Source organism: Oncorhynchus gorbuscha, linkage group LGY (assembly GCF_021184085.1).
Source record: "Oncorhynchus gorbuscha isolate QuinsamMale2020 ecotype Even-year linkage group LGY, OgorEven_v1.0, whole genome shotgun sequence".
Taxonomy (NCBI): domain Eukaryota; kingdom Metazoa; phylum Chordata; class Actinopteri; order Salmoniformes; family Salmonidae; genus Oncorhynchus; species Oncorhynchus gorbuscha.
Genome location: NC_060199.1, coordinates 2,312,691 through 2,340,107, shown reverse-complemented (window position 1 = coordinate 2,340,107; position 27,417 = coordinate 2,312,691). Strand labels below are relative to the sequence as shown.

Here is a 27,417-nt window from a genome sequence, read left to right as displayed (position 1 = left end):
TGGGCAGCATCAGACTGGGCTTTGCGCCCACTTTACTGCAGCCTCTCTCACAACAGCCAGATTATCCCGGGCCGAGGCCAGGGTCACCTCGTGCCCATAAAGCAACCAGAGAAATGCCCCCTGCAAAAGAGGATTATGGGTAGAACACAAAGATTCCAATCACACCGGTGGTCCCTGACACAAGTGTGTGTGTGTGTATGTGTGTCGCAGGATTATGCGCTTCCCTTGGCAACTGAGTAAGGAGAAAGTGCGTCGAATCCTACAGGAGGCGCTGCTTGTGTGGAGTGACGTCACGCCCCTGTGGTTCACCGAGGTCAGCAGTGGGAGAGCTGACATCATCATCGACTTCACCAGGTAATAATCATACTAGATGATAGATGTTCTAAGTTTGTATTTGTGCATTTTGGGCATTGTGGTCAGAGGCAAAAACAACTTGTAACTGCTAACACTATGAAATCCTGAGGCATCCAAAGTGCCAGGCTTGAGATCAAGATCAACTCTTTTTCAACTCACACATAGTGGTGTTTTTGCAGCAATTCGATCACAGTCTCCTCTGGACAGTTGATGTTGAGATGTGTCTGTTACTTGAACTCTGTGAAGCATTTATTTGGGCTGAAATTTCTGAGGCTGGTAACTCTAATGAACTTATCCTCTGTAGCAGAGCTATCTTTGGGTCTTCATTTCCTGGCTTATGAGAGCCAGTTTCATCCTTGTGCTTGATGGTTTTTGCGACTGCAAGTTCTTGACATTTTCCGGATTGACTGACCTTCATGTCTTACAGTAATGATGGACTATCGTTTGTCTTTGGTTATTTGAGCTGTTCTTGTCATATCTGAGCTGTATGAGCTGTTATTTTTTTCCAAATAGGGCTATCTTCTGTATACCACCCCTACCTTGTCACAACACTACTGATTGGCTCAAATGTATTAATACTGAAATATACTTTTACCAAGGCACACCTATTCATTGAAATGCATTCCAGGTGACTACCTCGTGAAGATGGTTGAGAGAATGTCAAGTGTGCAAAGCTGTCATCAAGGCAAAAGTTGGCTACTTTGAAGAATCTCAAATATAAAATATAATTTTATTTGTTTAACACTTTTTGGGTTACTACATGATTCTATATGTGTTCTCATAGTTACATTTACATTTACATTTAAGTCATTTAGCAGACGCTCTTAGTTGATGTCTTCACTATTATTCTACAATGTAGAAAATAGTCTAATTAAGATAAAGCCTGGAATGAGCCCAAACTTTTGACTGGTACTGTATGTACAGTTGAGGCCCGGATGTGTGCATACACCTTAGCCAAATACATTTAAACTCAGTTGAATTTTAGCCATTTCCTCCTGACAGCACTGGTGTAACTGAGTCAGATTTGTAGGCCTCCTTGCTCGCACACGCTTTTTCAGTTCTGCTCACAAATTTTCTATACGAATGAGGTCAGGACTTTGTGATGGCCACTCCAATACCTTGACTTTGTTGTCCTTAAACCATTTTTCCACAACTTTAGAAGTATGATTGGGGTCAATGTGCATTTGGAAGACCCAAACTTTAACTTCCTGACTGATGTCTTGAGATGTTGCTTCAATATATCCACAATTTCCTCCCTCGTGATGCCATTTATTTTGTGAAGTGCACCAGTCCCTAATGCAGCAAAGCACCCGCACATGATGCTGCCACCACCATGCTTCACGGTTGGGATGGTGTTCTTCGGCTTTGATGCATCCCCCTTTCTCCTCCAAACATAATGATGGTCATTATGGCCAAACAGTTACATTTTTGTTTCATCAGACAAGAGGACATTTCTCCAAATAGTACGATCTTTGTCCCCATGTGCAGTTGCAAACCGTAGTCTTTTTTTATGGCGGTTTTGGAGCAGTGGCTTCTTCCTTGCTGAGCGGCCTTTCAGGTTATGTCGATATAGGACACGTTTTACTGTGGATATGGAGACTTTTGTTTCCTCCAGCATCTTCACAAGGTCCTTTGCTGTTGTTCTTGGATTGATTTGCACTTTTCGCACCAAAGTACGTTAATCTCCAGGAGACTGCGTGGCCACTGCGTGGCTGTGTGGCCCCATGGTGTTTATACTTGTGTACTATTGTTTGTACAAATAAATGTGGTACCTTCAGGCATTTGGAAATTGCTCCCAAGGATGAACCAGACATGTGGAGGTCTACAATCTTTTTTTCTGAGGTCGTGACTTATTTATTTTGATTTTCCCATGACGTCAAGCAAAGAGGCACTGAGTTTGAAGGTAGGCCTTGAAATACATCCATAGGTACACCTCCAATTGACTCAAACAATGTCAATTAGCCTTATCAGAAGCTTCTAAACCATGACATAATTTTCTGGGATTTTCCAAGCTGTTTAAAAGCACAGTCAACTTAGTGTATGTGAACTTCTGACCCACTGGAATTGTGATACAGTGAATTCTAAGTGAAATAATCTGTCTGTAAACAATTGTTGGAAAAAAATACTTGTGTCATGCACAAAGTAGTTGTCCTAACCGACTTGCCAAAACTATAGTTTGTTAACAAGAAATTTGTGGATGGGTGAAAAATGAGTTTTAATGACTCCAACCTAAGTGTATATAAACTTCCTACTTCAACTGTACTTTTGTCTAGGCCTCTCTCTCTTGCAGACTGAGAATTACTGAAAAGTAGGTTTAAAATATATATAGCTAAAGTAGAGTGACTGGCTTGTCAATTTTTTAAATTTTTAATTAATTATTTTTCCGTCTCGAATGGGTCTATTTTGTTAATAACCTCTTTGATAGGGTCTAGTTTCCTGAATTTCATCCCTGCCCGTCACTCACCCATGTATACTATACAGATGTAGGATCTTAATATAATCACTGTTTTGTTCCTGAGAATTGTCCTGCACAGCCAGAAATGCAAACTTGTAGCATGTTCAATGTTTAAAAGGCTTCTAAAGTTTGTAATTTCAACTTCAAAATGTCCATTAATTATAGTCCACATATAAATTCACATATCTTGCTGTGGCAGGATTATTTTCCTGCTGTAGCAAACTGGCTCTAATTAACATCCTAGGTCTGTAAGCCATGCTTCAGGGTGGACCCCCCCCCCCCCCCACACACACACATACACACACACTCTCTTGAACCTGCACTTGAATTTTACAAAGCAGGACATGTTTGCTGCGGTTTATGTGAATGAACGTCCTCAGGGCAAACTTTTTCCACCCTCATCTGATTTTTTGATCTGGCACGAGCACGACAGAATTATATTCCCTTGCCTTAAATGACTGTAGTTTTACAGGATCCACCTACACATCAGACCTACAGTGCCTTCAGAGTATTCATGCCACTTCACCTATTCCACAGTTTGTTGTCAAATGGCAAAATGGTTTAAATAGATATTTTCTCACACCCATCTACACATAATACTCCATAATGACAACAAGGAAACAGGTTTTTAAACATTTTTGCAAATGTATTAAAAATACAAAAACTAAATACCTTATTTACATAAGTATTCAGACGCTTTGCTATGAGACTCGAAATTGAGCTCAGGTGGGTCCTGTTTCCATTTATCATCCTTGAGATGTTTCTACAACTTGGTTGGAGTCCACCTGTGGTAAATTCAATTGATTGGACATGATTTGGAAAGGCAGACACCTGTCTATATAAAGTCCCACAGTTGAAGACAAGAGTGCTTGTCAGAGCAAAAACCAAGCCATGAGGTTGACGGAATTGTCCGTAGAGCTCCGAGACAGGATTGTGTCGAGGCACAGATCTGGGAAGAGTACCAAAAAATATCTGCAGCATTGAAGGTCCCCAAGAACACAGTGGCCTCCATCATTCTGCAGCATTGAAGGTCCCCAAGAACACAGTGGCCTACATCATTCTGCAGCATTGAAGGTCCCCAAGAACACAGTGGCCTCCATCATTCTGCAGCATTGAAGGTCCCCAAGAACACAGTGGCCTCCATCATTCTGCAGCATTGAAGGTCCCCAAGAACACAGTGGCCTCCATCATTCTGCAGCATTGAAGGTCCCTAAGAACACAGTGACCTCCATCATTCTGCAGCATTGAAGGTCCCCAAGAACACAGTGGCCTCCATCATTCTTAAATGGAAAAAGTTTGGAACCATCAAGACTCTTCCTAGAGCTGGCCGCCTGAGGAAAACTGAAGGGCCTTGGTTAGGGAGGTGACCAAGAGCACGATAGTCACTCTGACAGAACTCATCTGTGGAGATGGGAGAAACTTCGAGAAGGACACCCATCTCTGCAGTACTCCACTAATCAGGCCTTTATAGTAGAGTGGCCAGACGGAAGCCACTCCTCAAGGCACATGACAGCCCGCTTGAAGTTTGCCAAGCATCACGTCTGGAGGAGACCCTCACTGCTCATCACCTGACCAATACCATCCCTACGGTAAAGCATGGTGGTGGCAGCATCATGCTGTGGGGATGTTTTTCAGCGGCAGGGACTGGGAGATTAGTCAGGATTGAGGGAAAGACGAACGGAGCAATGTACAGAGAGATCCTTGATGAAAACCTGCTCTAGAGCGCTTAGGACCTCTGGGCCGAAGGATCATATTCCAACAGGACAACAACCCTAATCACACAGCCAAGACAACGCACGAATGGCTTCAGGACAAGTCTCTGAATGTCCTTGAGTGGTCCAGCCAGAGCCCGGACTTGAACCTGATCGAACATTACTGGAGAGACCTGCAGCAACGCTCCCCGATCCAACCTGACTGAGCTTGAGAGCATCTGAAGAGAAGAATGGGAGAAACTCCCAAAATACAGGTGTGCCAAGCTTCTAGCATCACACTCAAGAAGTTCCGAGGCTGTAATCGCTGCCAAAAGTGCTTCAACAAAGTACTGAGTAAAGAGTCTGAATACTTATGTAAATGTGATATTTCAGTTTTTTATTTGTAATAAATTTGCGCACATTTCTATAACCTGTTTTTGCTTTGTCATTATGGCGTATTGTGTGTGTTTTTTTTAAATAAGGCTGTAACTTCCAAGTGAAGGGGTTTGAATACTTTTCCAAATCAACTGTAATTATTCACAATAATTATAAGTTCTAAAAATAAAAATACGTCAATACATGTTAAAATCATATTTGGCAGTGATTACAGCTGTGACTCTTTCAGTTTTTTTTCTATAAGATCTTTTCACACCTGAATTTTACAATATTTGTACATTAGTCTTTTAAAAATCCTTTGTTCCCTGTCAAGCTTGTTGTTGATCATTGCTCCACAGCCATTCTCAAGTTTTGCCATAGATTTTCAATCTGATTTAATTAAGGCAAAACTATAACTAGGCCTCTCAATGTCATCTTGTTAAGCAACTTGTGTTTCAGGTTATTGTTCTGCTGAAAGGTGATTTTGTCTCCCAGTGTCTGACTGAACCAGGTTTTCCTCTAGGATTTTGCCTGTGCTTAGCTTTATTCCATTTATTTAACCCCAAAAACTCCATAGTCCTTGCCGATGACAGGCATACCCACCACCATGCTTAAAAATATGAAGAGTGGGACTGTGATATGATATGTGATATGTTGTGTTGTGTTGGATTTTTTTTTTTACAGTTTTACTTTAGTGCCTTAATGGAAACAGGATGCATGTTTTGGAATAATTTTATTCTGTACAGTCTTACTTCTTTTCGCTCTGTCATTTAGGTTAGTATTGCGGAGTAACTACAATGTTGTTGATCCATCCTCAGTTTTCTCCTATCACAGCCAGTAAACTCTGTAACTGTTTTAAAGTCACCATTGGCCTCATGGTGAAATCCCTGAGCGGTTTCCTTCCTCTACGGCAACTGGGTTAGGAAGGACGCCTGTATCTTTGTTGTGACTGGGTATATTGATACACCATCCAAAGTGTAATTAGTAATTTCACCATGCTTAAAGGAATATTCAATTTAGTCTTTTTTTTATTTTGACCCATCTACTAATAGGTGCCCTTCTTTGTGAGACATAGGAAAACGTCCCTGGTCTTTGTGTTTGAATCTGTGTTTTAAATTAACTGCTCAACTGAGGGACCTTACAGATAATTGAATATGTGGGGTACAGAGATGGGGTAGTCTTTTAAAAATCATGTTATACACTACTATTAAGTGAGTCCATGCAACATATTATGTGACTTGTAAAGCACATTTTTATTCCTATTTAGGCTTGCCACAATAAAGAGGTTGAGTACTTATTGACTCAAGACATTTGAGATTTTCATTTTTAATTAATTTATAAACATTTCTAAAATCATAATTCTACTTTGGCATTATGAGGTATTGTGTGTAGGCCAGGGACACATTCTAAATTGAATCTATTTTAAATACTGACTGCGATGACAGCATTACTTTGATCAGTTACTGTACAAAAGGTCCATGGAGCCTACTTGAATATCTGAGCCGAGAACCCAGCAAATAGTCAATTTCCACTTCCAGTGAATCTTAATTCATCTCAAAATGGATACATCCCTGGTACGTACAGTACAAACTTAATAACAAACACGTGAATCAGATTTGTTACGGAGCCCCTAAAGTGATGTTATGACTTTTGAAGTGGTCATGAGGTGAACTTTGCTTAAACAAATGGGTGACCACCTTGCCTCGTGCCTCTGTTTGTTGTGTAGGTACTGGCATGGTGACAACCTGCCCTTTGATGGTCCTGGAGGCATTCTGGCTCATGCCTTTTTTCCCAGAACCCACCGGGCAGGCGACATCCACTTTGACTATGACGAGAGTTGGACTGTGGGCAACAGCATGGGTGAGTGAATAGCATAAATAAGCGATTTACGAGCCTATAGGTACAGATGTAGGATCTTATTTTGATCACCCTGTTGCAGGATACATTTCCTGCAATGCAGGACATTTAAAACGTGTAGTTTATTTGAGGTTTAAAAAGGCTTCTGAAGTTTGTAATTTCCACTTAGAAATATTTGACTTGATTTTACATTATGACAACACCTACAAAAATGTCCATAGTGGTTAGAGCGTTGGACTAGTAACTGGAAGGTTGCAAGTTCAAACCACCGAGCTGACAAGGTACAAATCTGTCGTTCTGCCCCTGAACAGGCAGTTAACCCACTGTTCCTAGGCCGTCATTGAAAATAAGAATTTGTTCTTAACTGACTTGCCTAGTTAAATAAAAGTAAAATAAAATAAAAAAATTATCCAAATAATAATTAACATTTCTTGTTGCTGCAGGATTATCTTCTTTCCGTTGCAAAATTGATCAAATTAGGATCTTACATCTGTAGTAGTTTATACGGGAAGATACTGAATAAACATTGCCAAAGATACTGTAAAGTTACTGCCTAAATCTTGCTCAGGAAAGTTTGGTTAAATCCCTCTGTCTCACAGTCACTGTCCCTTGTCCTATGTCCCATGGTGGTCTCTCAGGCACGGACCTCTTGCAGGTGGCGGCCCATGAGTTTGGCCATGTTCTTGGCCTCCAGCACTCCCTGGTCGACAGAGCCATCATGTCCCCCTTCTACAGCTTCTCATACCCTTTGGAGCTGAGTGACGATGACAAGCAGGGCATCCAATACCTGTACGGCCCACCGCGGAAAGCCACGCCTGTCATCACAGAGACCAATGAGATCGAGACCACTGTGGTGAGGAAAAAACATGAATAGAAGTTCAACTTATTAGTGATCACATCCACTGTTGGGAGCATATACAGAGCCTTCAGAAAGTATTCGCACCCCTTGACTTTTACCACATTTTGTTGTGTTACAAAGTGGGATTACATTTTTATTTGTATTTTTTTTATTGTCAATGATCTACACAATATACTCTGTAATGTCAAAGTGGAAGTAACATGTGAACAAAATGAAAGTCAAGGGGTGTGAATACTTTCTCAAGATACTGTAGTTAGACACTGAAACATTATTAAGCTTATACGCCCAATTCAATCTCTTGACAAAAGTTAAGATTCAAGAAAGTGTCTTGCCTTCCAATATTGCTTTTGCATGACAACCTGTGCTCACTGTGGGTCTCTCTCGCCATGACTTGGCCACAGCCAGACCCCTGCAGGACTAACTTTGATGCAGTGTCCATGATCAGAGGTGAGTTGTTCTTCTTCAAGTCCTGCTATGTGTGGCGTATCCGCGACGGCCGACTGCAGGCTGGGTACCCGGCGCTAGCAACGCGCCACTGGAGGGGGATCCCCGACAACATCGATGCGGCCTACGAAGACAAGACGGGAAACAGCTGGTTCTTCCAAGGTGGGTTCCACCATAAAAACAGAATAACCGCCATGCTCTGGGGGTCTTCACCCATTTGAGTAAGTCTATGTCTATGGACGCCACTGCTCTGGGGGTCTTCACCCATTCGAGTAAGTCTATGTCTATGGACGCCACTGCTCTGTTGGTAGTGGTTGCTTTTAAGCTCTGATATTTGGAAGGCATGGTAAGGAGTACAGAAGTAGCTCGTCCAAAAGGGCAATAAGTCCAAGTTGTCCTGATGGTGGCACTGAACTGCCATTGGGTTTGAAACAAGGCTGCTTGCAGCTATATATATATTTTTATTTTATGACCGGACCGCTTGTAGCAAATATGGTAGGGGTAAAGAAAAGAAGGGCACAGACCGGAGAGGCCCAAGGCAAGGCTTGCCCCTTTGCCAGGTGGTATGTATGGTCCAGAGTCGGGAGTTTAGACTGCTATACCAGACTCTGGCACGTTGGTAGCAGTTCTGAGTAGAACCGAAAGTGTGCACTTTGAGAGCCATTTGTATGAAATTTTAGTTAGGTCAAACTTCTAAAATGAAAGTATTGGACAGCAGATCACCAGGGGGGAAATATGCAGAAGAGCTAAGACAGTGTTAGCGTGGGTAAAAACACAGCAGTAGGTCCATTCACCAGGTGAAGGTTTCAGCCTGGTTCATGTGACCCACCATCTGCTTAGCACAAAAGTTGCCCCTACAAACTGATACAGGGTCAGATATTATTCCATCCCACAAAAAGTTGACATTACAATTGGGAGTGGACTAATTGGTTCCTAGATCTGTTTCTTAAAAGACATGGGCAATGTTTGGTGTGTTCTCATTTGTGTCCCCTGTGTGTGACATCATTAACAGGTGACAGTTACTGGGTGTTTGACGCAGAGAGGAAGATAACAGGGCCGGACTCGTTGAGTCGGCTGGGCCTCCACGTGTCGGACATCCAGGCAGCCCTCATGTGGGGCGAGGACAAGGCCCAGAATACTTACCTCTTCAAGTCGGGAACCTACTGGCGCTTCAGCCCCCTGGAGAACCGGGTGGAGACAGCCCACCCACGCAGCATGCAGGACTGGGGGGGCATCCCCATGGACATCGACGCTGCCTTCCAGGACCAATATGGTGAGAGTCGTCCATTACTGTAAGAAGAAAAGAAAAGTTAATAATGTTTTTTCAGCAAACTTAACATGTGTAAATATTTGTATGAACATGACAAGATTCAACAACTGAGACATAAACTGAATGAGTTCCACAGACATGTGACTAACAGAAGTGGAATAATGTGTCCCTGAACAAAGGGGGGGGTCAAAATCAAAAGTAAGAGTCAGTATCTGGTGTGGCCACCAGCTGCATTAAGTACTGCAGTGCATCTCCTCCTCATGGACTACACCAGATTTGCCAGTTCTTGCTGTGAGATGTTACCCCACTCTTCCACCAAGGCACCTGCACGTTCCTGGACATTTCTGGGGGGAATGGCTCTAGCACTCACCCTCCGATGAAAAAGGTCCCAGACGTGCTCAATGGGATTGAGATCTTCGCTGGCCATGGCAGAACACAGAACACTGATTTCTTGCAGGAAATTACACACAAAATGAGCAGTATGGCTGGTGGCTCTGTCATGTTGGAGGGTCACGTCAGGATGAGCCTGCAGGAAGGGTACCGCATGAGGGAGGAGGATGTCTTCCCTGTAACGCACAGCGTTGAGATTACCTGCAATGACAACATGCTCAGTCCGATGATGCTGTGACACACCGCCCCAGACCATGACGGGCCCTCCACTTCCAAATCGATCCCGCTCCAGAGTTCAGGCCTCGGTGTAAAGCTCATTCCTTTGACCATAAACACGAATCCGACCATCAACCCTGGTGAGACAAAACTACGACTCACCCCCCCCCCCTTAAGATTTAGATGCACTATTGTAAAGTGACTGTTCCACTGGATGTCATAAGGTGAATGCACCAATTTGTAAGTCGCTCTGGATAAGAGCGTCTGCTAAATGACTTAAATGATGTAAATGTAAATGAAGAGCAATTTTTCAAATCAAATCAAATTAATTTATATAGCCCTTCTAACATAATCTGATATCTCAAAGTGCTGTACAGAAACCCAGCCTAAAACCCTAAACAGCAAGCAATGCAGGTGTAGAAGCACGGTGGCTAGGAAAAACTCCCTAGAAAGGCCAGAACCTACTAAGAAACCTAGAGAGGAACCAGGCTCTGAGGTGTGGCCAGTCCTCTTCTGGCTGTGCCGGGTGGAGATTATAACAGAACATGGCCAAGATGTTCAAATGTTCATAAATGACCAGCATGGTCAAATAATAATAATCACAGTAGTTGTCGAGGGTGCAACAAGTCTGCACCTCAGGAGTAAATGTCAGTTGGCTTTTCATAGCCGATCATTAAGAGTATCTCTACCGCTCCTGCTGTCTCTAGAGAGTTGAAAACAGCAGGTCTGAGACAGGTAGCACGTCTGGTGAACAGGTCAGTGTTCCATAGCCGCAGGCAGAACAGTTGAAACTGGAGCAGCAGCACGGCCAGGTGGACTGGGGACAGCAAGGAGTCATCATGCCAGGTAGTCCTTAGGCATGGTCCTATGGCTCAGGTCCTCCGAGAGATAGAAAGAACAAAAGAGAGAAAGAGAGAATTAGAGAGAGCATACTTAAATTCACACAGGACACCGGATAAGACAGGAGAAGTACTCCAGATATAACAGACTGACCCTAGCCCCCCGACACATAAACTACTGCAGCATAAATACTGGAGGCTGAGACAGGAGGTGTCAGAAGACACTGTGCCCCCATCCGATGATACCCCTGGACAGGGCCAAACAGGCAGGATATAACCCCACCCACTTTGCCGAAGCACAGCCCCCACACCACTAGAGGGATATCTTCAACCACCAACTTACCATCCTGAGACAAGGCCAAGTATAGCCCACAAAGATCTCCTCCACGGCACAACCCAAGGGGGGGCGCCAACCCAGACAGGAAGATCACGTCAGTGACTCAACACACTCAAGTGACGCACCCCTCCTAGGGACTGCATGGAAGAGCAACAGTAAGCCAGTGACTCAGCCCATGTAATAGGATTAGAGGCAGAGAATCCCAGTGGAGAGAGAGGAACAGGCAGAGACAGCAAGGGCGGTTTGTTGCTCCAAAGCCTTTCCGTTCACCTTCACACTCCTGGGCCAGACTACACTCAATCATAGGACCTACTGAAGAGATGAGTCTTCAGTGAAGACTTAAATGCTGAGACAGAGTCTACGTCTCTCACATGGATAGGCAGACCATTCCATAAAAATGTATCTATATAGGAGAAAGCCCTGCCTCCAGCTGTTTGCTTAGAAATTCTAGGGACAATTAGGAGGCCTGAGTCTTGTGACCGTAGCGTACGTGTAGGTATGTACGGTAGGACCAAATCACAAGGATTGGTAGGCTCAAGCCCATGTAATGCTTTGTAGGTTAGCAGTAAAACCTTGAAATCAGGGAGGTAGGCTAGCACTGGAGAAATATTATCATATTTTTTGGTTCTAGTCAGGATTCTAATAGCCGTATTTAGCACTAACTGAAGTTTATTTAGTGCATTAGCCGGAAAGTAGAGCATTGCAGTAGTCTAACCTAGCAGTAACAAAAGCATGGATTCATTTTTCTGCATCATTTTGGGACAGAAAGTTTCTGATTTTTGCAATGTTATGTAGGTGGAAAAAAGCTGTCCTTGAAACAGTCTTGATATGTTCATCAAAAGAGAGATCAGGGTCCAGAGTAATGCCGAGGTCTTTCACAGTTTTATTTGAGACGACTGTACAACCATCAAGATTAATTGTCAGATTGAACAGAAGATCTCTTTGTTTCTTAGGACCTAGAACAAGCATCTCTGTTTTGTCCGAATTTAAAAGTAGAATGTTTGCAGCCATCCACTTCCTTATGTCTGAAACACAGGCTAACTAGCGAGGGCAATTTTGGACCTTCATCCCAAAAGCAGTGAAAGTTAACATTATGTTTTCGAATGACATCCCCAAGAGGTAAAATATATAGTGAAAACAATAGTGGTCCTAAAACGGAACCTTGAGGAACACCAAAATTTACAGTTGATTTGTCAGATGACAAACCATTCACAGAGAGAAACTGATATCTTTCCGACAGATAAAATCTAAACCAGGCCAGAACTTGTCCGTATAGACCAATTTGGGTTTCCAATCTCTCCAAAAGAATGTGGTGATCAATGGTATCAAAAGCAGCACTAAGGTCTAGGAGCAGGAGGACAGATGCAGAGCCTCGGTCTGAAGCCATTAAAAGGTCATTTACCACCTTCACAAGTGCAGTCTCAGTGCTATGATGGGGTCTAAAACCAGATTGAAGCATTTCATATACATTGTTTGTCTTCAGGAATGTCATGTTTTGTCATTTATTATCATGTCTTGTCCCTGTGCTTCCCATTCTATTCGTTTCCCTCTGCTGGTCTTATTAGGTTCTTTCCCTCTTTCTAGCCCTCTCTCTCCCCCTCCCTCTCTCACTCTCTCGCTCTCTCTTCTCTCTATCGTTCCGTTCCTGCTCCCAGCTGTTCCTATTCCCCTAATCATCATTTAGTCTTCCCACACCTGTTCCCGATCCTTTTCCCTGATTAGAGTCCCTATTTCTCTCCTTGTTTCCCGTACCTGCCCTGTCGGATCCTCATTTATAATTCACCGTGCTGTGTCTATGTTTTGCCCTGTCGTGTCGTGTTTCCCTCAGATGCTGCGTGGTGAGCAGGTGTCTGAGTCTGCTAGGTTCAAGTGCCTTCCCGAGGCAACCTGCAGTTCTCGATCAAGTCTCCAGTCTGTTCTCGTCTTTACGTGTAGTATTATGCTTTGTGTTTTGTAAAGTTTATTCTGGATTAAATACTCTGTTTTCGCCAAGTCGCTTTTGGGTCCTCATTCACCAGCATGACAGAAGGATCCGACCGAGGAATGGACCCAGCGACTACAGACGCTCGTTACACTGCCGTCGAGATCCAAGGAGCCATGCTCGGCAGACACGAGCAGGAATTGTCTGCTGCTCGCCATGCCGTGGAGAACCTGGCCGCTCAGGTTTCCGACCTCTCTGGACAGTTCCAGAGTCTTCGTCTCGTGCCACCTGTTACTTCCTGGCCTGCCGAGCCTCCAGAACCTAGGGTTAATAACCCACCTTGCTACTCCGGGCAGCCCACTGAGTGCCGCTCCTTTCTCACCCAGTGTGAGATTGTGTTCTCTCTCCAACCCAACACATACTCTAGAGAGAGAGCTCGGGTTGCTTACGTCATTTCACTCCTTACTGGCCGGGCCCGAGAGTGGGGCACAGCTATCTGGGAGGCAAGGGCTGATTGTTCTAACAATTACCAGAACTTTAAAGAGGAGATGATTCGGGTTTTTGACCGTTCAGTTTTTGGTGGGGAGGCTTCTAGGGTCCTGGCTTCCCTATGCCAAGGTGATCGATCCATAACGGATTACTCTATAGAGTTTCGTACTCTTGCTGCCTCTAGTGACTGGAACGAGCCGGCGCTGCTCGCTCGTTTTCTGGAGGGACTCCACACAGTGGTCAAAGATGAGATTCTCTCTCGGGAGGTTCCTTCCAGTGTGGACTCTTTGATTGCTCTCGCCATCCGCATAGAACGACGGGTAGATCTTCGTCACCAGGCTCGTGGAAGAGAGCTCGCATCAACGGTGTTTCCCTGCTCCGCATCGCAACCATCTCCCTCCTCTGGCTCTGAGACTGAGCCCATGCAGCTGGGAGGGATTCGCATCTCGACTAAGGAGAGGGAACGGAGGATCACCAACCGCCTGTGCCTCTATTGCGGATTTGATGGACATTTTGTTAATTCATGTCCAGTAAGAGGCCAGAGCCCATCAGTAAGCGGAGGGCTACTGGTGAGCGCTACTACTCAGGTCTCTTCATCTAGATCTTGTACTACTATGTCGGTCCATCTACGCTGGACCGGTTCGGGTGCTACATGCAGTGCCTTGATTGACTCTGGGGCTGAGGGTTGTTTCATGGACGAAGCATGGGTTCGGAAACATAACATTCCTTTCAGACAGTTAGACAAGCCTACGCCCATGTTTGCCTTAGATGGTAGTCATCTTCCCAGTATCAGATTTGAGACACTACCTTTAACTCTCACAGTATCTGGTAACCACAGTGAGACTATTTCTTTTTTGATTTTTCGTTCACCTTTCACACCTGTTGTTTTGGGTCATCCCTGGCTAGTATGTCATAATCCTTCTATTAATTGGTCTTGTAATTCTATCCTATCCTGGAACGTATCTTGTCATGTGAAGTGCTTAATGTCTGCCATCCCTCCCATTTCTTCTGTCCCCACTTCTCAGGAGGAACCTGGCGATTTGACAGGAGTGCCGGAGGAATATCATGATCTGCGCACGGTCTTCAGTCGGTCCCGAGCCAACTCCCTTCCTCCTCACCGGTCGTATGATTGTAGTATTGATCTCCTTCCGGGGACCACTCCTCCTCGGGGTAGACTATACTCTCTGTCGGCTCCCGAACGTAAGGCACTCGAGGATTATTTATCTGTGTCTCTTGACGCCGGTACCATAGTGCCTTCTTCCTCCCGGCCGGGGCGGGGTTCTTTTTTGTTAAGAAGAAGGACGGTACTCTGCGCCCCTGCGTGGATTATCGAGGGCTGAATGACATAACGGTTAAGAATCGTTATCCGCTTCCCCTTATGTCATCAGCCTTCGAGATTCTGCAGGGAGCCAGGTGCTTTACTAAGTTGGACCTTCGTAACGCTTACCATCTCGTGCGCATCAGAGAGGGGGACGAGTGGAAAACGGCGTTTAACACTCCGTTAGGGCATTTTGAGTACCGGGTTCTGCCGTTTGGTCTCGCCAATGCACCAGCTGTTTTTCAGGCATTAGTTAATGATGTTCTGAGAGACATGCTGAACATCTTTGTTTTTGTCTATCTTGACGATATCCTGATTTTTTCACCGTCACTCGAGATTCATGTTCAGCACGTTCGACGTGTTCTACAGCGCCTTTTAGAGAATTGTCTCTACGTAAAGGCTGAGAAGTGTTCTTTTCATGTCTCCTCCGTTACTTTTCTCGGTTCCGTTATTTCCGCTGAAGGCATTCAGATGGATTCCGCTAAGGTCCAAGCTGTCAGTGATTGGCCCGTTCCAAGGTCACGTGTCGAGTTGCAGCGCTTTTTAGGTTTCGCTAATTTCTATCGGCGTTTCATTCGTAATTTCGGTCAAGTTGCTGCCCCTCTCACAGCTCTTACTTCTGTCAAGACGTGTTTTAAGTGGTCCGGTTCCGCCCAGGGAGCTTTTGATCTTCTAAAAGAACGTTTTACGTCCGCTCCTATCCTCGTTACTCCTGATGTCACTAGACAATTCATTGTCGAGGTTGACGCTTCAGAGGTAGGCGTGGGAGCCATTCTATCCCAGCGCTTCCAGTCTGACGATAAGGTTCATCCTTGCGCTTATTTTTCTCATCGCCTGTCGCCATCTGAGCGCAACTATGATGTGGGTAACCGTGAACTGCTCGCCATCCGCTTAGCCCTAGGCGAATGGCGACAGTGGTTGGAGGGGGCGACCGTTCCTTTGTCGTTTGGACAGACCATAAGAACCTTGAGTACATCCGTTCTGCCAAACGACTTAATGCCCGTCAAGCTCGTTGGGCGTTGTTTTTCGCTCGTTTCGAGTTTGTGATTTCTTACCGTCCGGGTAGCAAGAACACCAAGCCTGATGCCTTATCCCGTCTGTTTAGTTCTTCTGTGGCTTCTACTGATCCCGAGGGGATTCTTCCTTATGGGCGTGTTGTCGGGTTGACAGTCTGGGGAATTGAAAGACAGGTTAAGCAAGCACTCACGCACACTGCGTCGCCGCGCGCTTGTCCTAGTAACCTCCTTTTCGTTCCTGTTTCCACTCGTCTGGCTGTTCTTCAGTGGGCTCACTCTGCCAAGTTAGCTGGTCATCCCGGTGTTCGAGGCACTCTTGCGTCTATTCGCCAGCGATTTTGGTGGCCGACTCAGGAGCGTGACACGCGCCGTTTCGTGGCTGCTTGTTCGGACTGCGCGCAGACTAAGTCGGGTAACTCTCCTCCTGCCGGTCGTCTCAGACCGCTCCCCATTCCTTCTCGACCATGGTCTCACATCGCCCTAGACTTCATTACCGGTCTGCCTTTGTCTGCGGGGAAGACTGTGATTCTTACGGTTGTCGATAGGTTCTCTAAGGCGGCACATTTCATTCCCCTCGCTAAACTTCCTTCCGCTAAGGAGACGGCACAAATCATTATCGAGAATGTGTTCAGAATTCATGGCCTCCCGTTAGACGCCGTTTCAGACAGAGGCCCGCAATTCACGTCACAATTTTGGAGGGAGTTCTGTCGTTTGATTGGTGCGTCCGTCAGTCTCTCTTCCGGGTTTCATCCCCAGTCTAACGGTCAAGCAGAGAGGGCCAATCAGACGATTGGTCGCATACTACGCAGCCTTTCTTTCAGAAACCCTGCGTCTTGGGCAGAACAGCTCCCCTGGGCAGAATACGCTCACAACTCGCTTCCTTCGTCTGCTACCGGGTTATCTCCGTTTCAGAGTAGTCTGGGTTACCAGCCTCCTCTATTCTCTTCCCAGCTTGCCGAGTCCAGCGTTCCCTCCGCTCAAGCGTTTGTCCAACGTTGTGAGCGCACCTGGAGGAGGGTGAGGTCTGCACTTTGCCGCTACAGGGCACAGACTGTGAGAGCCGCCAATAAACGCAGGATTAAGAGTCCTAGGTATTGTTGCGGCCAGAGAGTGTGGCTTTCCACTCGCAGATTTAATGCGGAGTTCGTAATTTGCTTTCTTATGATCATGTTCTTTTCCTCAAAGAAGTTCATGAATTTATTACTGCTGAAGTGAAAGCCATCCTCTCTTGGGGAATGTTGCTTTTTAGATAGCTTTGCGACAGTATCAAAAATACATTTTGGATTGTTTTTATTTTCCTCAATTAAGTTGGAAAAATAGGATGATCGAGCAGCAGTGAGGGCTCTTCGATACTGCACGGTACTGTCTTTCCAAGCTAGTTGGAAGACTTCCAGTTTGGTGTGGCGCCATTTCCATTCCATTTTTTTGCTGGTCCTGTCTGGTCCAGCAAATGTGGGTTTGTGCCCATAGGCGATGTTGTTCCGGTGATGTCTAGTGAGGACCTGCATTACAATAGGCCTTACATGCCCTCAGTCCAGCCTCTCTCAGCTTATTGCGGACAGTCTGAGCACTGATGGCAGTTGTTGTTGCCATCCTGTATCTGTCCCGCAGGTGTGATGTTCGGATGTACCGATCCTGTGCAAGTGTTGTTACATGTGGTCTGCCACTGCGAGGACGATCAGCTGTCCGTCCTGTCTCCCTGTAGCGCTGTCTTAGGCATCTCACAAGGTCCGTACGGACCTTGCAATTTATTGCCTTGGCCACATCTGCAGTCCTCATTTCTCCTTGCAGCATGCCTAAGGCACGTTCACGCAGATGAGCAGGGACCCGGGGCATCTTTCTTTTTTTTTTTTTTTCAGAGTCAGTAGAAAGGCCTCTTTAGTGTCCAAAGTGTTAATCCAGCCGCCATGTCAGATTTCAATTTCAGATTTTATGGCGAAACCATACCATGTGATTATCTGAGGATAGAGCCCCACGTACAAAACCATACAAACATTTTCCAGCCAAGTAGAGGAGTCAAAAAAGTCAGAAATAGCGAAAAAATGAATCACTTACCTTTGATGAGCTTCATTTGGTTGCATTCACAAGACTCCATGTTACACAATAAATGTTTGTTTTGTTCGATAAAGTCCCTCTTTATGTCCAAAAACCTCAGTTTTTTTGGCTTGTTTCGTTCAGAAAATCCATTGGCTCAAAGGCAGTCACAACAGGCAGATGAAAAATCCAAACAGGTCTGGGACTTTCCACAGTCCACTCATTCAAAGTGGTCATTCTCCTTAGTTTTTCAGAATTAAAACCTGAAACAATGTCTAAAGACTGTTCACATCTAGTGGAGGCCATAGGGAACGCAATCGGGGGCATATCCGTTTATATGGTGGATAGGCTTACAATGTAAAAACTTCCTGGATGGATTTTCCTCAGGTTTTCGCCTACCATATCAGTTCTGTTATACTCACAGACATTATTTTAACAGTTTTGGAAACGTTAGTGTTTTCTATCCAAATCTACCAATTATATGCATATCCTAGCTTCTGGGCCTGAGTAACAGGCAGTTTACTTTAGGCACGCTTTTCATCCGGGTGCCCCCTTCCCCAAACAGGTTTAATGACCGTTCCACAGGTGCATGTTCATTGATTGTTTATGGTTCATTGAACAAGCATGGGAAACAGTGTTTACACCATTTACAATGAAGATCTGTGAAGTTATTTGGATTTTTACGATTTATCTTTGAAAGACAGGGTTCTGAAACAGGGACGTTTAGTTTTTTGCTGAGTTGAGTAGTATGTACAGGATACACATGGTAGACACCGCCCAATGAAACACTTACTTGCAAGGTCTCGACAATGCAACAACAATAATATAAAATATAAGTATATGAACATAAAGGAAATGGCTCAGTAAAATATAATAAACATTTTAGCACAAGTGTAATACACGAAGGCACAATTTATAGTTAAATATTTACATGTGTTTTGGGGAAGTGTGGTTGGGGCAGGTGTGTAAATTGTACAGTATTTAGCAATAATAATAGGAGTCTGGTCGCAGCAGTTGTGATGTGTGTGTGGAATGAATGTGTGTGGATGAGTGTATGTCTCTGTGCATGAGTGAGTGAGGAGAGTCAGTGCAGGTGTTGAGTCCAGTTCAAGTGTTCAGCAGTCTGATAGCTTGTATATGGAAACCCAGTTAGCACATTTGGTTCCTTGGAAGTTGTGGAAATGTCTGTTTTTGGTTTCCCATTGGTTCTGGGAAAGAAGCCATACGTTTCCTGACTGGTAAAACGGAACGTTTTTTAAATGTTCCGAGAACGAAAGTGAAAATATCACCGGTTTTGGGAAATTACATTTTTAAGTTGCATGGAGGTTCTGAGAACATTTTATCGTGGTTCCTTGAGAGTTTTCCTGGGAGGTTTTATTAACACTCTGAGAATGGAAATTATAGGCTATTTAGATTTTTGTTTATAATTTACTTAACATGTTCACTGAATGTTCAATACGACTTTTAATAACACTGCTAGCTTATTTTGAGTTAACTTTTTTGAACTCCAAGCACAAGTCAATTAATTTCATTAGGCATTTATTATCATGCAAACCCATTTTTTTTATTGTAACAGATTTAAAACTATTATCTTCTGTTCTCTAGCCATGGAATTAGTCCACTGCACCACCAGTTGTTCATTTTAGTCTATTGAAACAGACCCCATTTAAAAGGAAACAAGCACTCACTAAGACACTGAACAAGATTGAGGACAGATAATATTTTGTTGATGTTGAGAAAGGAATGTATATGTTTTTAAAATCCCATTCTTAGAATGTTCTCTAAACGTTACTTAAGTTTTCTCAATGGTTTAAATAGAACCAAGAGGAAACATTATGCTGAAGTACTGAAATTCCTACTGAAGAACGTTGTTTCTTAATGTTCTCTGAACTATTTGAGAACATTCCCAATGTCAAACCCATTGGAAAATGTTCCCAGAACATTACCAAAATTGAAATGAATGAAAACGTTCTGTTAAAGAAATGAAATACCCCAAAAATAAAGTTGTTTGGTCAAGTTCCTTAAATGTGTTGAGAATGTTCCAAAGCGAAGCAACTATCCTGCACCATCCTCAGAAAGTTGTTGGAAGGTTTTGTAATTGAAATTACCACTATTAAATTAATAATTCTTTATTATCAGCAAGCTGGAGATGTTCCAAAAAACATAATGCACCATAGTACATGTCGGTCTGGAGCTCCCGGGGCAGTCCCGTTAGTTCTCTTATATACAACTATACAAAAAAAGCATGATTTACATTATTCATCATTAACTTTAGCTCCTTAGTGACTAACCAATACCTCACAAGGCTTCTTCTCTTCAAGCTGAGACCTTGAAACTGTCACGACTTCCACCGAAAGTGGTCCCTCTCCCTGTTCGGGCGGTGCTCGGTGGCCGGTGTCGCCGGCCTACTAGCCATCACCGATCCATGTTTCCTGTTTGTTTTGTCTTTGGTTCATTCACACCTGGTTTTCACTTGCTTTAATTTCTGTGTTTATATTTACCCCTGTTTCCCCCACTTAGGTTTGTGCGGGATTATTTGTCTCGTTGCTTGTGGAGGCTTTCCTCAGTGTATTTCGCGTGTGGTTATTATAGTAAAATGCATTGTGTCTTTGTGCCTTCCGGGAGTACTGTTAGTTCCCATTGCCTTGGATGTTGTTTTGGGGAATTGTACTGTACCGTGTTTTTTGGACTTGCCCTGATTAAATATACGCTACAATGACATTTCTGCTCTCCTGCGTTTGACTCCTCACCTACGTAAACGCAACAGAAACTGAGATGCAGTATTTCTTCATCCGCCTTAGAAAGTAGAGACGCTATTGCACCCTTTACTTTGTTTCAACATAATTTGTCAATGTATTGTGACAGAATCAACATGGAAAATACATTGGATTTGAAAAAGTAATTAACCAGCACTGATTTTATTTCATTTCAACCTACTGTAGTGAACATTGGAATTAGGGTACAACTTGAATACATTGATGTCACGCTCTGACCATAGTTCTGTTATTTTATTCTTTGTTTTTTTATAGTCAGGGCGTGAGTTTAGGTGGGCAGTCTGTTTGTTTTTCTATGTTGGTTTTTGTGTTCAGCCTAGTATGGTTCTCAATCAGAGGCAGGTGTCGTTAGTGGTCTCTGATTGAGAATCATACTCAGGTAGCCTCGGTTTCACTTTTGGTTTGTGGGTGTTTGTTTCCGTGTGAGTATTTCGGTTTTGTATATTTCAAGTTTATTATTTTGTTCCAGTGTTCAGTTGTTTTTTAAATAAATCAATATGGATACTTACTATGCCGCACTTTGGTCCTCCTCTCCTTCCCCAGACGACAAGCGTTACAATTGACTTAAACTGACTAAAAGGTTGCTACATCAATCTAATTTCAACATAATCATCAAACCAATGTATACCTTGAAATTGCATTGAAAATTCCACATAGAAGCGTACAAAATCATTGATTCAACCGGTGTGTGCCCGAAGAAGAGAAGAAGAGAAGAAGAAGAGTGGTGGTGTTGTTGGTCCACGTCAAGTCCTCTGTGATGTGGATTCCAAGGAATTTAATACTGCTGATTCTCTACTCCCAATGATGTGGATCTCGGCATGTCAATGAACAGCATTCTTACATAGGTGTTATTCTTGTCCAGATGTTGTTGGGCTGTGTGAGTAGCGATGTAAAGTGGATCCAGTGTGCCCGGCATGCTGGTCTTGATGTGGGCCATGACCAGCCTCTCTCTCGAAGCACTTCATGATGACCAGGGTGAGTGCGACGGGGCAATTAGTAATTTGGGCGTCACCTTGTTTTTATTGGGCACTGGGACGATGGTGGTCTCCTTGAAGCAGGAGGGGACTACAGCCTGGGACAGGGACAGGTTGATTATGTGCTAAAAGACGCCAACCAGCTGGTCAGCACACTGAGGATGCGGCCAGGGATGCCATCCGAGCTGGCTGCTTTGTGTGTATTCACTCTTTTCAGAGTTTTCCTCAGAGAGCGAAACCACTTGGTTGCCCGTTGCAGCAGGAGCATTACTGGATGCCTCGACGCGAGCATAGAATGTGTTAAGCTTGTCTAGGACGGAGGCTTCGGTGGGCACCACACAGCTGGATTTGCATTTGGTCCGTGATCGTCTGCATCTCGAGCCTGTGTTGCCTTCAAGTTTGAGACTGAATTGTCTTTTTTGCTTCCCTCGTGGATTTGCAGAGCTTGTACCTGCTTGCCTTGTACGTGTCGCGAGCCACCGAGTCATCAGGGTTCATTTAGCTGACATTGAATGCATTTAAAGTGACAATGACATTGAAAATGTGTGTGTGTGTGTACAAACCATGATAATTCTGTTGAACTGCAGTGGACTAAATGTTGACCCTTTGTCCTCTTGACAGGATATGCTCATTTCCTGAGTGGGATGCAGTATTGGAAGTTTGACCCGGTGGAGGTGACAGTTCTGGAAGGATACCCACGCTATATCGGCATGGACTTCTTTGGCTGCCCGCTTTCTATTATCGATAAAGCCCATGAAGAGTCCATATCTCCCGAAGAGGTGAATGGAATATCACGACCAAATTAATTAGTTTTCTCTTAAGAATGATGTCATTACAATGGGACTTTAGACTGATATAATTACATCATTGTGTAACATCAGCAGGTTGACTGTAGCTGTTGGTCTAATAGAGGTGAGGACTTGGTTGAAACTTTCATTATGAACCCAGTCTGAGGTCCGTGGCTGTCTGAAGACCACTAGAAATTGAGGTCATATTTCATTCTATCATCATCCTCAATATGATATTTTCTGGTGTAAATTCAATGCACAGGCTTTCAGAGATAATTTAAAGAGCACACGGACAGCTCTGCTGAATATATATATATATTTTTACTTGATGTATAGCCTTGATTCTTATTTATTATCAAATGTTTTTTATCCAGAGTCTCAATAATGTTTCTGTGCAGTCCCTCTTTCTTTCATGCCATTGTTTATCAGGTGTAGCCGTGTAAACCTATTTGACAGGGACCCACATTTTCTCTCCAGCCTCATTGAGCTTTCTATTTCACACACAGGTGCTCAAACAGACTCAACGAGGAAGGTGCATTTGTACCTCTAATAAAGTGCTTTGCCTTTATTACCTTAAAGATACCTTAAAAGTAGTTTCCTAGGTCGTTGATTTCAACAGAACATCTGTTTTGTACATTGATATGATGATTTTACAGTGTTGGAAGCCAAGCATCGCCTATCAGTTTTCACAGTCACACTCATCAGGTAAAACGTCCTTCATGTTCTTCTCTGACTACTCCAAGATGGTGCTGTAAACTTTACTCATGTTGTAGCGTGTAGCCATTTGTCATGCAGCTACCGTCAATGAAAAAGCCATTAGTGTTTCAGTGTATCAGTGCAGGCCACTGATACCATTTCCTCACTTTTTTATACATTGTGATCAATCAATCAATCATATTTATTTACAAATCCCTTCTTACATCAGCTGATGTCAGAAAGTGCTGTACAGAAACCCAGCCTAAAACCCCAAGCAGCAAGCAATGCAGGTGTAGAAGCATTGCGGCTAGGAAAAACTCCCTAGAAAGGCCAGAACCTAGGAAGAAACCTAGAGAGGAACCAGGCTATGAGGGTGGCCAGACCTCTTCTGGCTGTGCCGGGTGGAGGTTATAACAGAACATGGCCAAGATGTTCAAATGTTCATAGATGACCAGCAGGGTCAAATAATAATAATCACAGTGGTTATAGAGGGTGCAACAGGTCAGCACCTCAGGAGGAAATGTCAGTTGGCTTTTCATAGCCGATCATTCAGAGTATCTCTACCTCTCCTGCTGTCTCTAATAGAGGTCGACCGATTAATCGGAATGGCCGATTAATTAGGGCCGATTTCAAGTTTTCATAACAATCAGAAATTGTTATCTTTGGACGACGATTTTGATGATTTTTTAAAAATATATTTTTTTACTACTTTATTTAACGAGGCAAGTCAGTTAAGAACACATTCTTATTTTCAATGACGGCCTAGGAACGGTGGGTTAACTGCCTTGTCAGCTCAGACAGATTTTTTACCTTGTCAGCTCAGGGATTCAATCTTGCAACCTTATGGTTAACTAGTCCAACGCTCTAACCACCTGCCTCACGAGGAGCCTGCCTGTTACGCGAATGCAGTAAGAAGCAAAGGTAAGTTGCTAGCTAGCATTAAACATATCTTATAAAAAACAATCAATCAATCATAATCAGTATTTACACATGGTTGATGATATTTCTAGTTTATCTAGCGTGTCCTGCGTTGCATATAATTGATGCGGTGCGCAATCGCGAAAAAGGACTGCCGTTTCTCCAACGTGTACCTAACCATAAACATCAATGCCTTTCTTAAAATCAATGCACAGAAGTATATATTGTTAAACCTGCATATTTACCTAAAAGAAAGGTTAGCAGGCAATATTAACCAGGTGAAATAGTCACTTCTCTTTCATTCATTGAGCGCAGGGTCAGGGTAAATGCAACAGTTTGGGCCGACTCGCTCATTGCTAATTTGCCAGAATTTTACGTAATTATGACAGAACACTGAAGGTTGTGCAATGTAACAGCAATATTTAGACTCATGGATGTCACCCGTTAGATAAAAATACTTCACTGAAAGAATAAACCTTTTGTTTTCGAAATGATCGTTTCCGGATTCTACCATATTAATGACCTAAGGCTCGTATTTCTGTGTGTTATTATGTTATAATTAAGTCTATGATTTGATAGAGCAGTCTGACTGAGCGATGGTAGGCACCAGCAGGCTCGTAAGCATTCATTCAAACAGCACTTTCTTGTGTTTTGCCAGCAGCTCTTCGCAATGCTTCAAGAATTGCGCTGTTTATGACTTCAAGTCTATCAACCCCCCGAGATTAGGCTGGTGTAACCGATGTGAAGTGGCTGGTTAGCGGAGTGCGCGCTATTAACGTTTCAAACGTCACTCGCTCTGAGACATAGTTGTTCCCCTTGCTCTGCATGGGTAACGCTGCTTCCAGAGTGGCTGTTGTCGATGTGTTCCTAGTTCGAGCCCAGGTAGTGAGGGGAGAGGGATGGAAGCTATACTGTTATACTGGCAGTACTAAAGTGCCTATAAGAACATCCAATAGTCAAAGGTATATGAAATACAAATGGTATAGAGGAATAGTCCTATAATAATTACAACCTAAAACTTCCTACCTGGGAGTCTTGAAGACTCATGTTAAAAGGAAAAAACAGCTTTCATATGTTCTGAGCAATATGGCACATATTGCACTTTTACTTTCTTCTCCAACACTTTGTTTTTGCATTATTTAAAGGAAATTGAACATGTTTCATTATTTTTTAAATTTTATTTAACCAGGTAGGCTAGTTGAGAACAAGTTCTCAATTGCAACTGCTACCTGGCCAAGATAAAGCAAAGCAGTGTGACCCAGACAACAACACAGAGTTGCACATTGAGTAAACAATAAACAAGCCAATAACACAATAAACAAATCAATGACACAGTAGAAAAAAGAAAGTCTATATACAGTGTGTGCAAAAGGCATGAGGAGGTAGGCAATAAATAGGCCTTCGGAGCGAATAGTTACAATTTCGCAGATTAATACTGGAGTGATAAATGAGCAGATGATGATGTGCAAGTAGAGATACTGGTCTGCAAAAGAGCAGAAAAGTAAATCAAATATAAAAAGTATGGGGGATGAGGTAGGTAGATTGGGTGGGCTATTTACAGATGGACTATGTACAGCTGCAGCGATCGGTTAGCTGCTCAGATAGCTGATGTTTGAAGTTGGTGAGGGAAATAAAAGTCTCCAACTTCAGCGATTTTTGCAATTCCTTCCAGTCACAGGCAGCAGAGAACTGGAAGGAAAGGCGGGCAAATTAGGTGTTGGCTTTGGGGATGATCAGTGAGATATACCTGCTGGAACGTGTGCTATGGGTGGGTGTTGTTATCGTGACCGTTGAACTGAGATAAGGCGGAGCTTTACCTAGCAAAGACTTATAGATGACCTGGAGCCAATGGGTCTGGCAACGAATATGTAGCGAGGGCCAGCCGACTAGAGCATATAGGTCGTAGTGGTGGGTGGTATAAGGTGATTTTTAACTAAACGGATGGCACTGTGATAGACTGCATCCAGTTTGCTGAGTAGAGCGTTGGAAGCTATTTTGTAGATGACATCGCCGAAGTCGATGATTGGTAGGATAGTCAGTTTTACTAGGGTAAGTTTGGCGGCGTGAGTGAAGGAGACTTTGTTGCGGAATAGAAAGCCGATTCTAGATTTGATTTTTGATGGGAGATGTTTAATATGAGTCTGGAAGGAGAATTTAACGCTAAATTGATTTTATTGATGTATTATATTAAGTTAAAATAAGTGTTCATTCAGTATTGCTGTAATTGTCATTATTACAAATAAATAAATAACGGCCGATTAATCGTTATCGGCTTTTTTTGGTCCTACAATGATCGGTATCGGTGTTGAAATATCATAATTGGTCGACCTCTAGTCTCTAGAGAGTTGAAAACAGCAGGTCTGGGACAGGTAGCAAGTCCGGTGAACAGGTCAGAGTTCCATAGCCGCAGGCAGAACAGTTGAAACTGGAGCAGCAGCACGATCAGGCCAGGTTGTCCTGAGGCATGGTCCAAGGGCTCAGGTCCTCCGAGAGAGACAGAAAGAGAGAGAGACAATTCAGGACACTGGATAAGACAGGAGAAATACTCCAAATATATTAGACTGACCCAAGCCCCCAGACACAAACTATTGCAGTATAAATACTGGAGGCTGAGACAGGAGGGGTCGGGAGACACTGTGGCCCTGCAAAACAGGCAGGATATAACCCCCCCTACTTTGCCAACGCACACCCCCCATACCACTAGAGGGATATCTTCAACCACCAACTTACTATCCTGAGACAAGGCCGAGTATAGCCCACGAAGATCTCCCCACGGCACGAACCCAAGGGGTGTGCCAACCCAGAAAGGAAGATCATGTCAGTGACTCAACCCCCTCAAGTGGTGCACCCCTCCTAGGGATGGCATGGAAGAGCACCAGTAAGCCAGTAACTCAGCCCCTGTAATAGGGTTTGAGGCAGAGATTCCCAGTGGAGCGAGGGTTACCAGCCAGGCAGACACAGCAAGGGCGGTTCGTTGCTCCAGTGCCTTTCCATTCACCTTCACACTCCTGGGCCAGACTACACTCAATCATAGGACCTACTGAAGAGATGAGTCTTCAATAAAGACTTAAAGGTTGAGACCGAGTCTGCATCTCTCACATTCCACCATTCCATAAAAATGGAGCTCTATAGGAGAAAGCCCTGCCTCCAAATTCTAGGGACAGTAGGGAGGCCTGCATATTGTGATCGTAGCGTATGTGTAGGTATGTATGGTAGGCGCAAGCCCATGTAATGCTTTGTACGTTAGCAGTCACACCTTGAAATCAGCTCTAGGCTTAACAGGAAGCCAGTGTAGAGAGGCTAGCACTGGAGTAATAGTCAGGATTCTAGTAGCCGTGCTCAGCACTAACTGAAGTTTATTTAGTTCTTTATCCGGGTAGCCGGAATGGAGAGCATTGTAGT

At 43.8% G+C, this 27,417-nt stretch overlaps 1 protein-coding gene across 1 annotated transcript; it reads left to right on the top strand.

The window, feature by feature from the left end:
- LOC124016666 (stromelysin-3-like) lies at nt 1–22,953 on the top strand. The gene is made up of 6 exons (XM_046332206.1): nt 1–354; nt 6,602–6,735; nt 7,371–7,585; nt 7,993–8,197; nt 9,048–9,308; nt 22,235–22,953. Exons 1-6 carry the CDS (start codon nt 215–217, stop codon nt 22,417–22,419), a joined length of 1,140 nt encoding a protein of 379 aa, XP_046188162.1. The 5' UTR covers nt 1–214; the 3' UTR covers nt 22,420–22,953.
- Nucleotides 22,954–27,417: the final 4,464 nt, after the last annotated feature.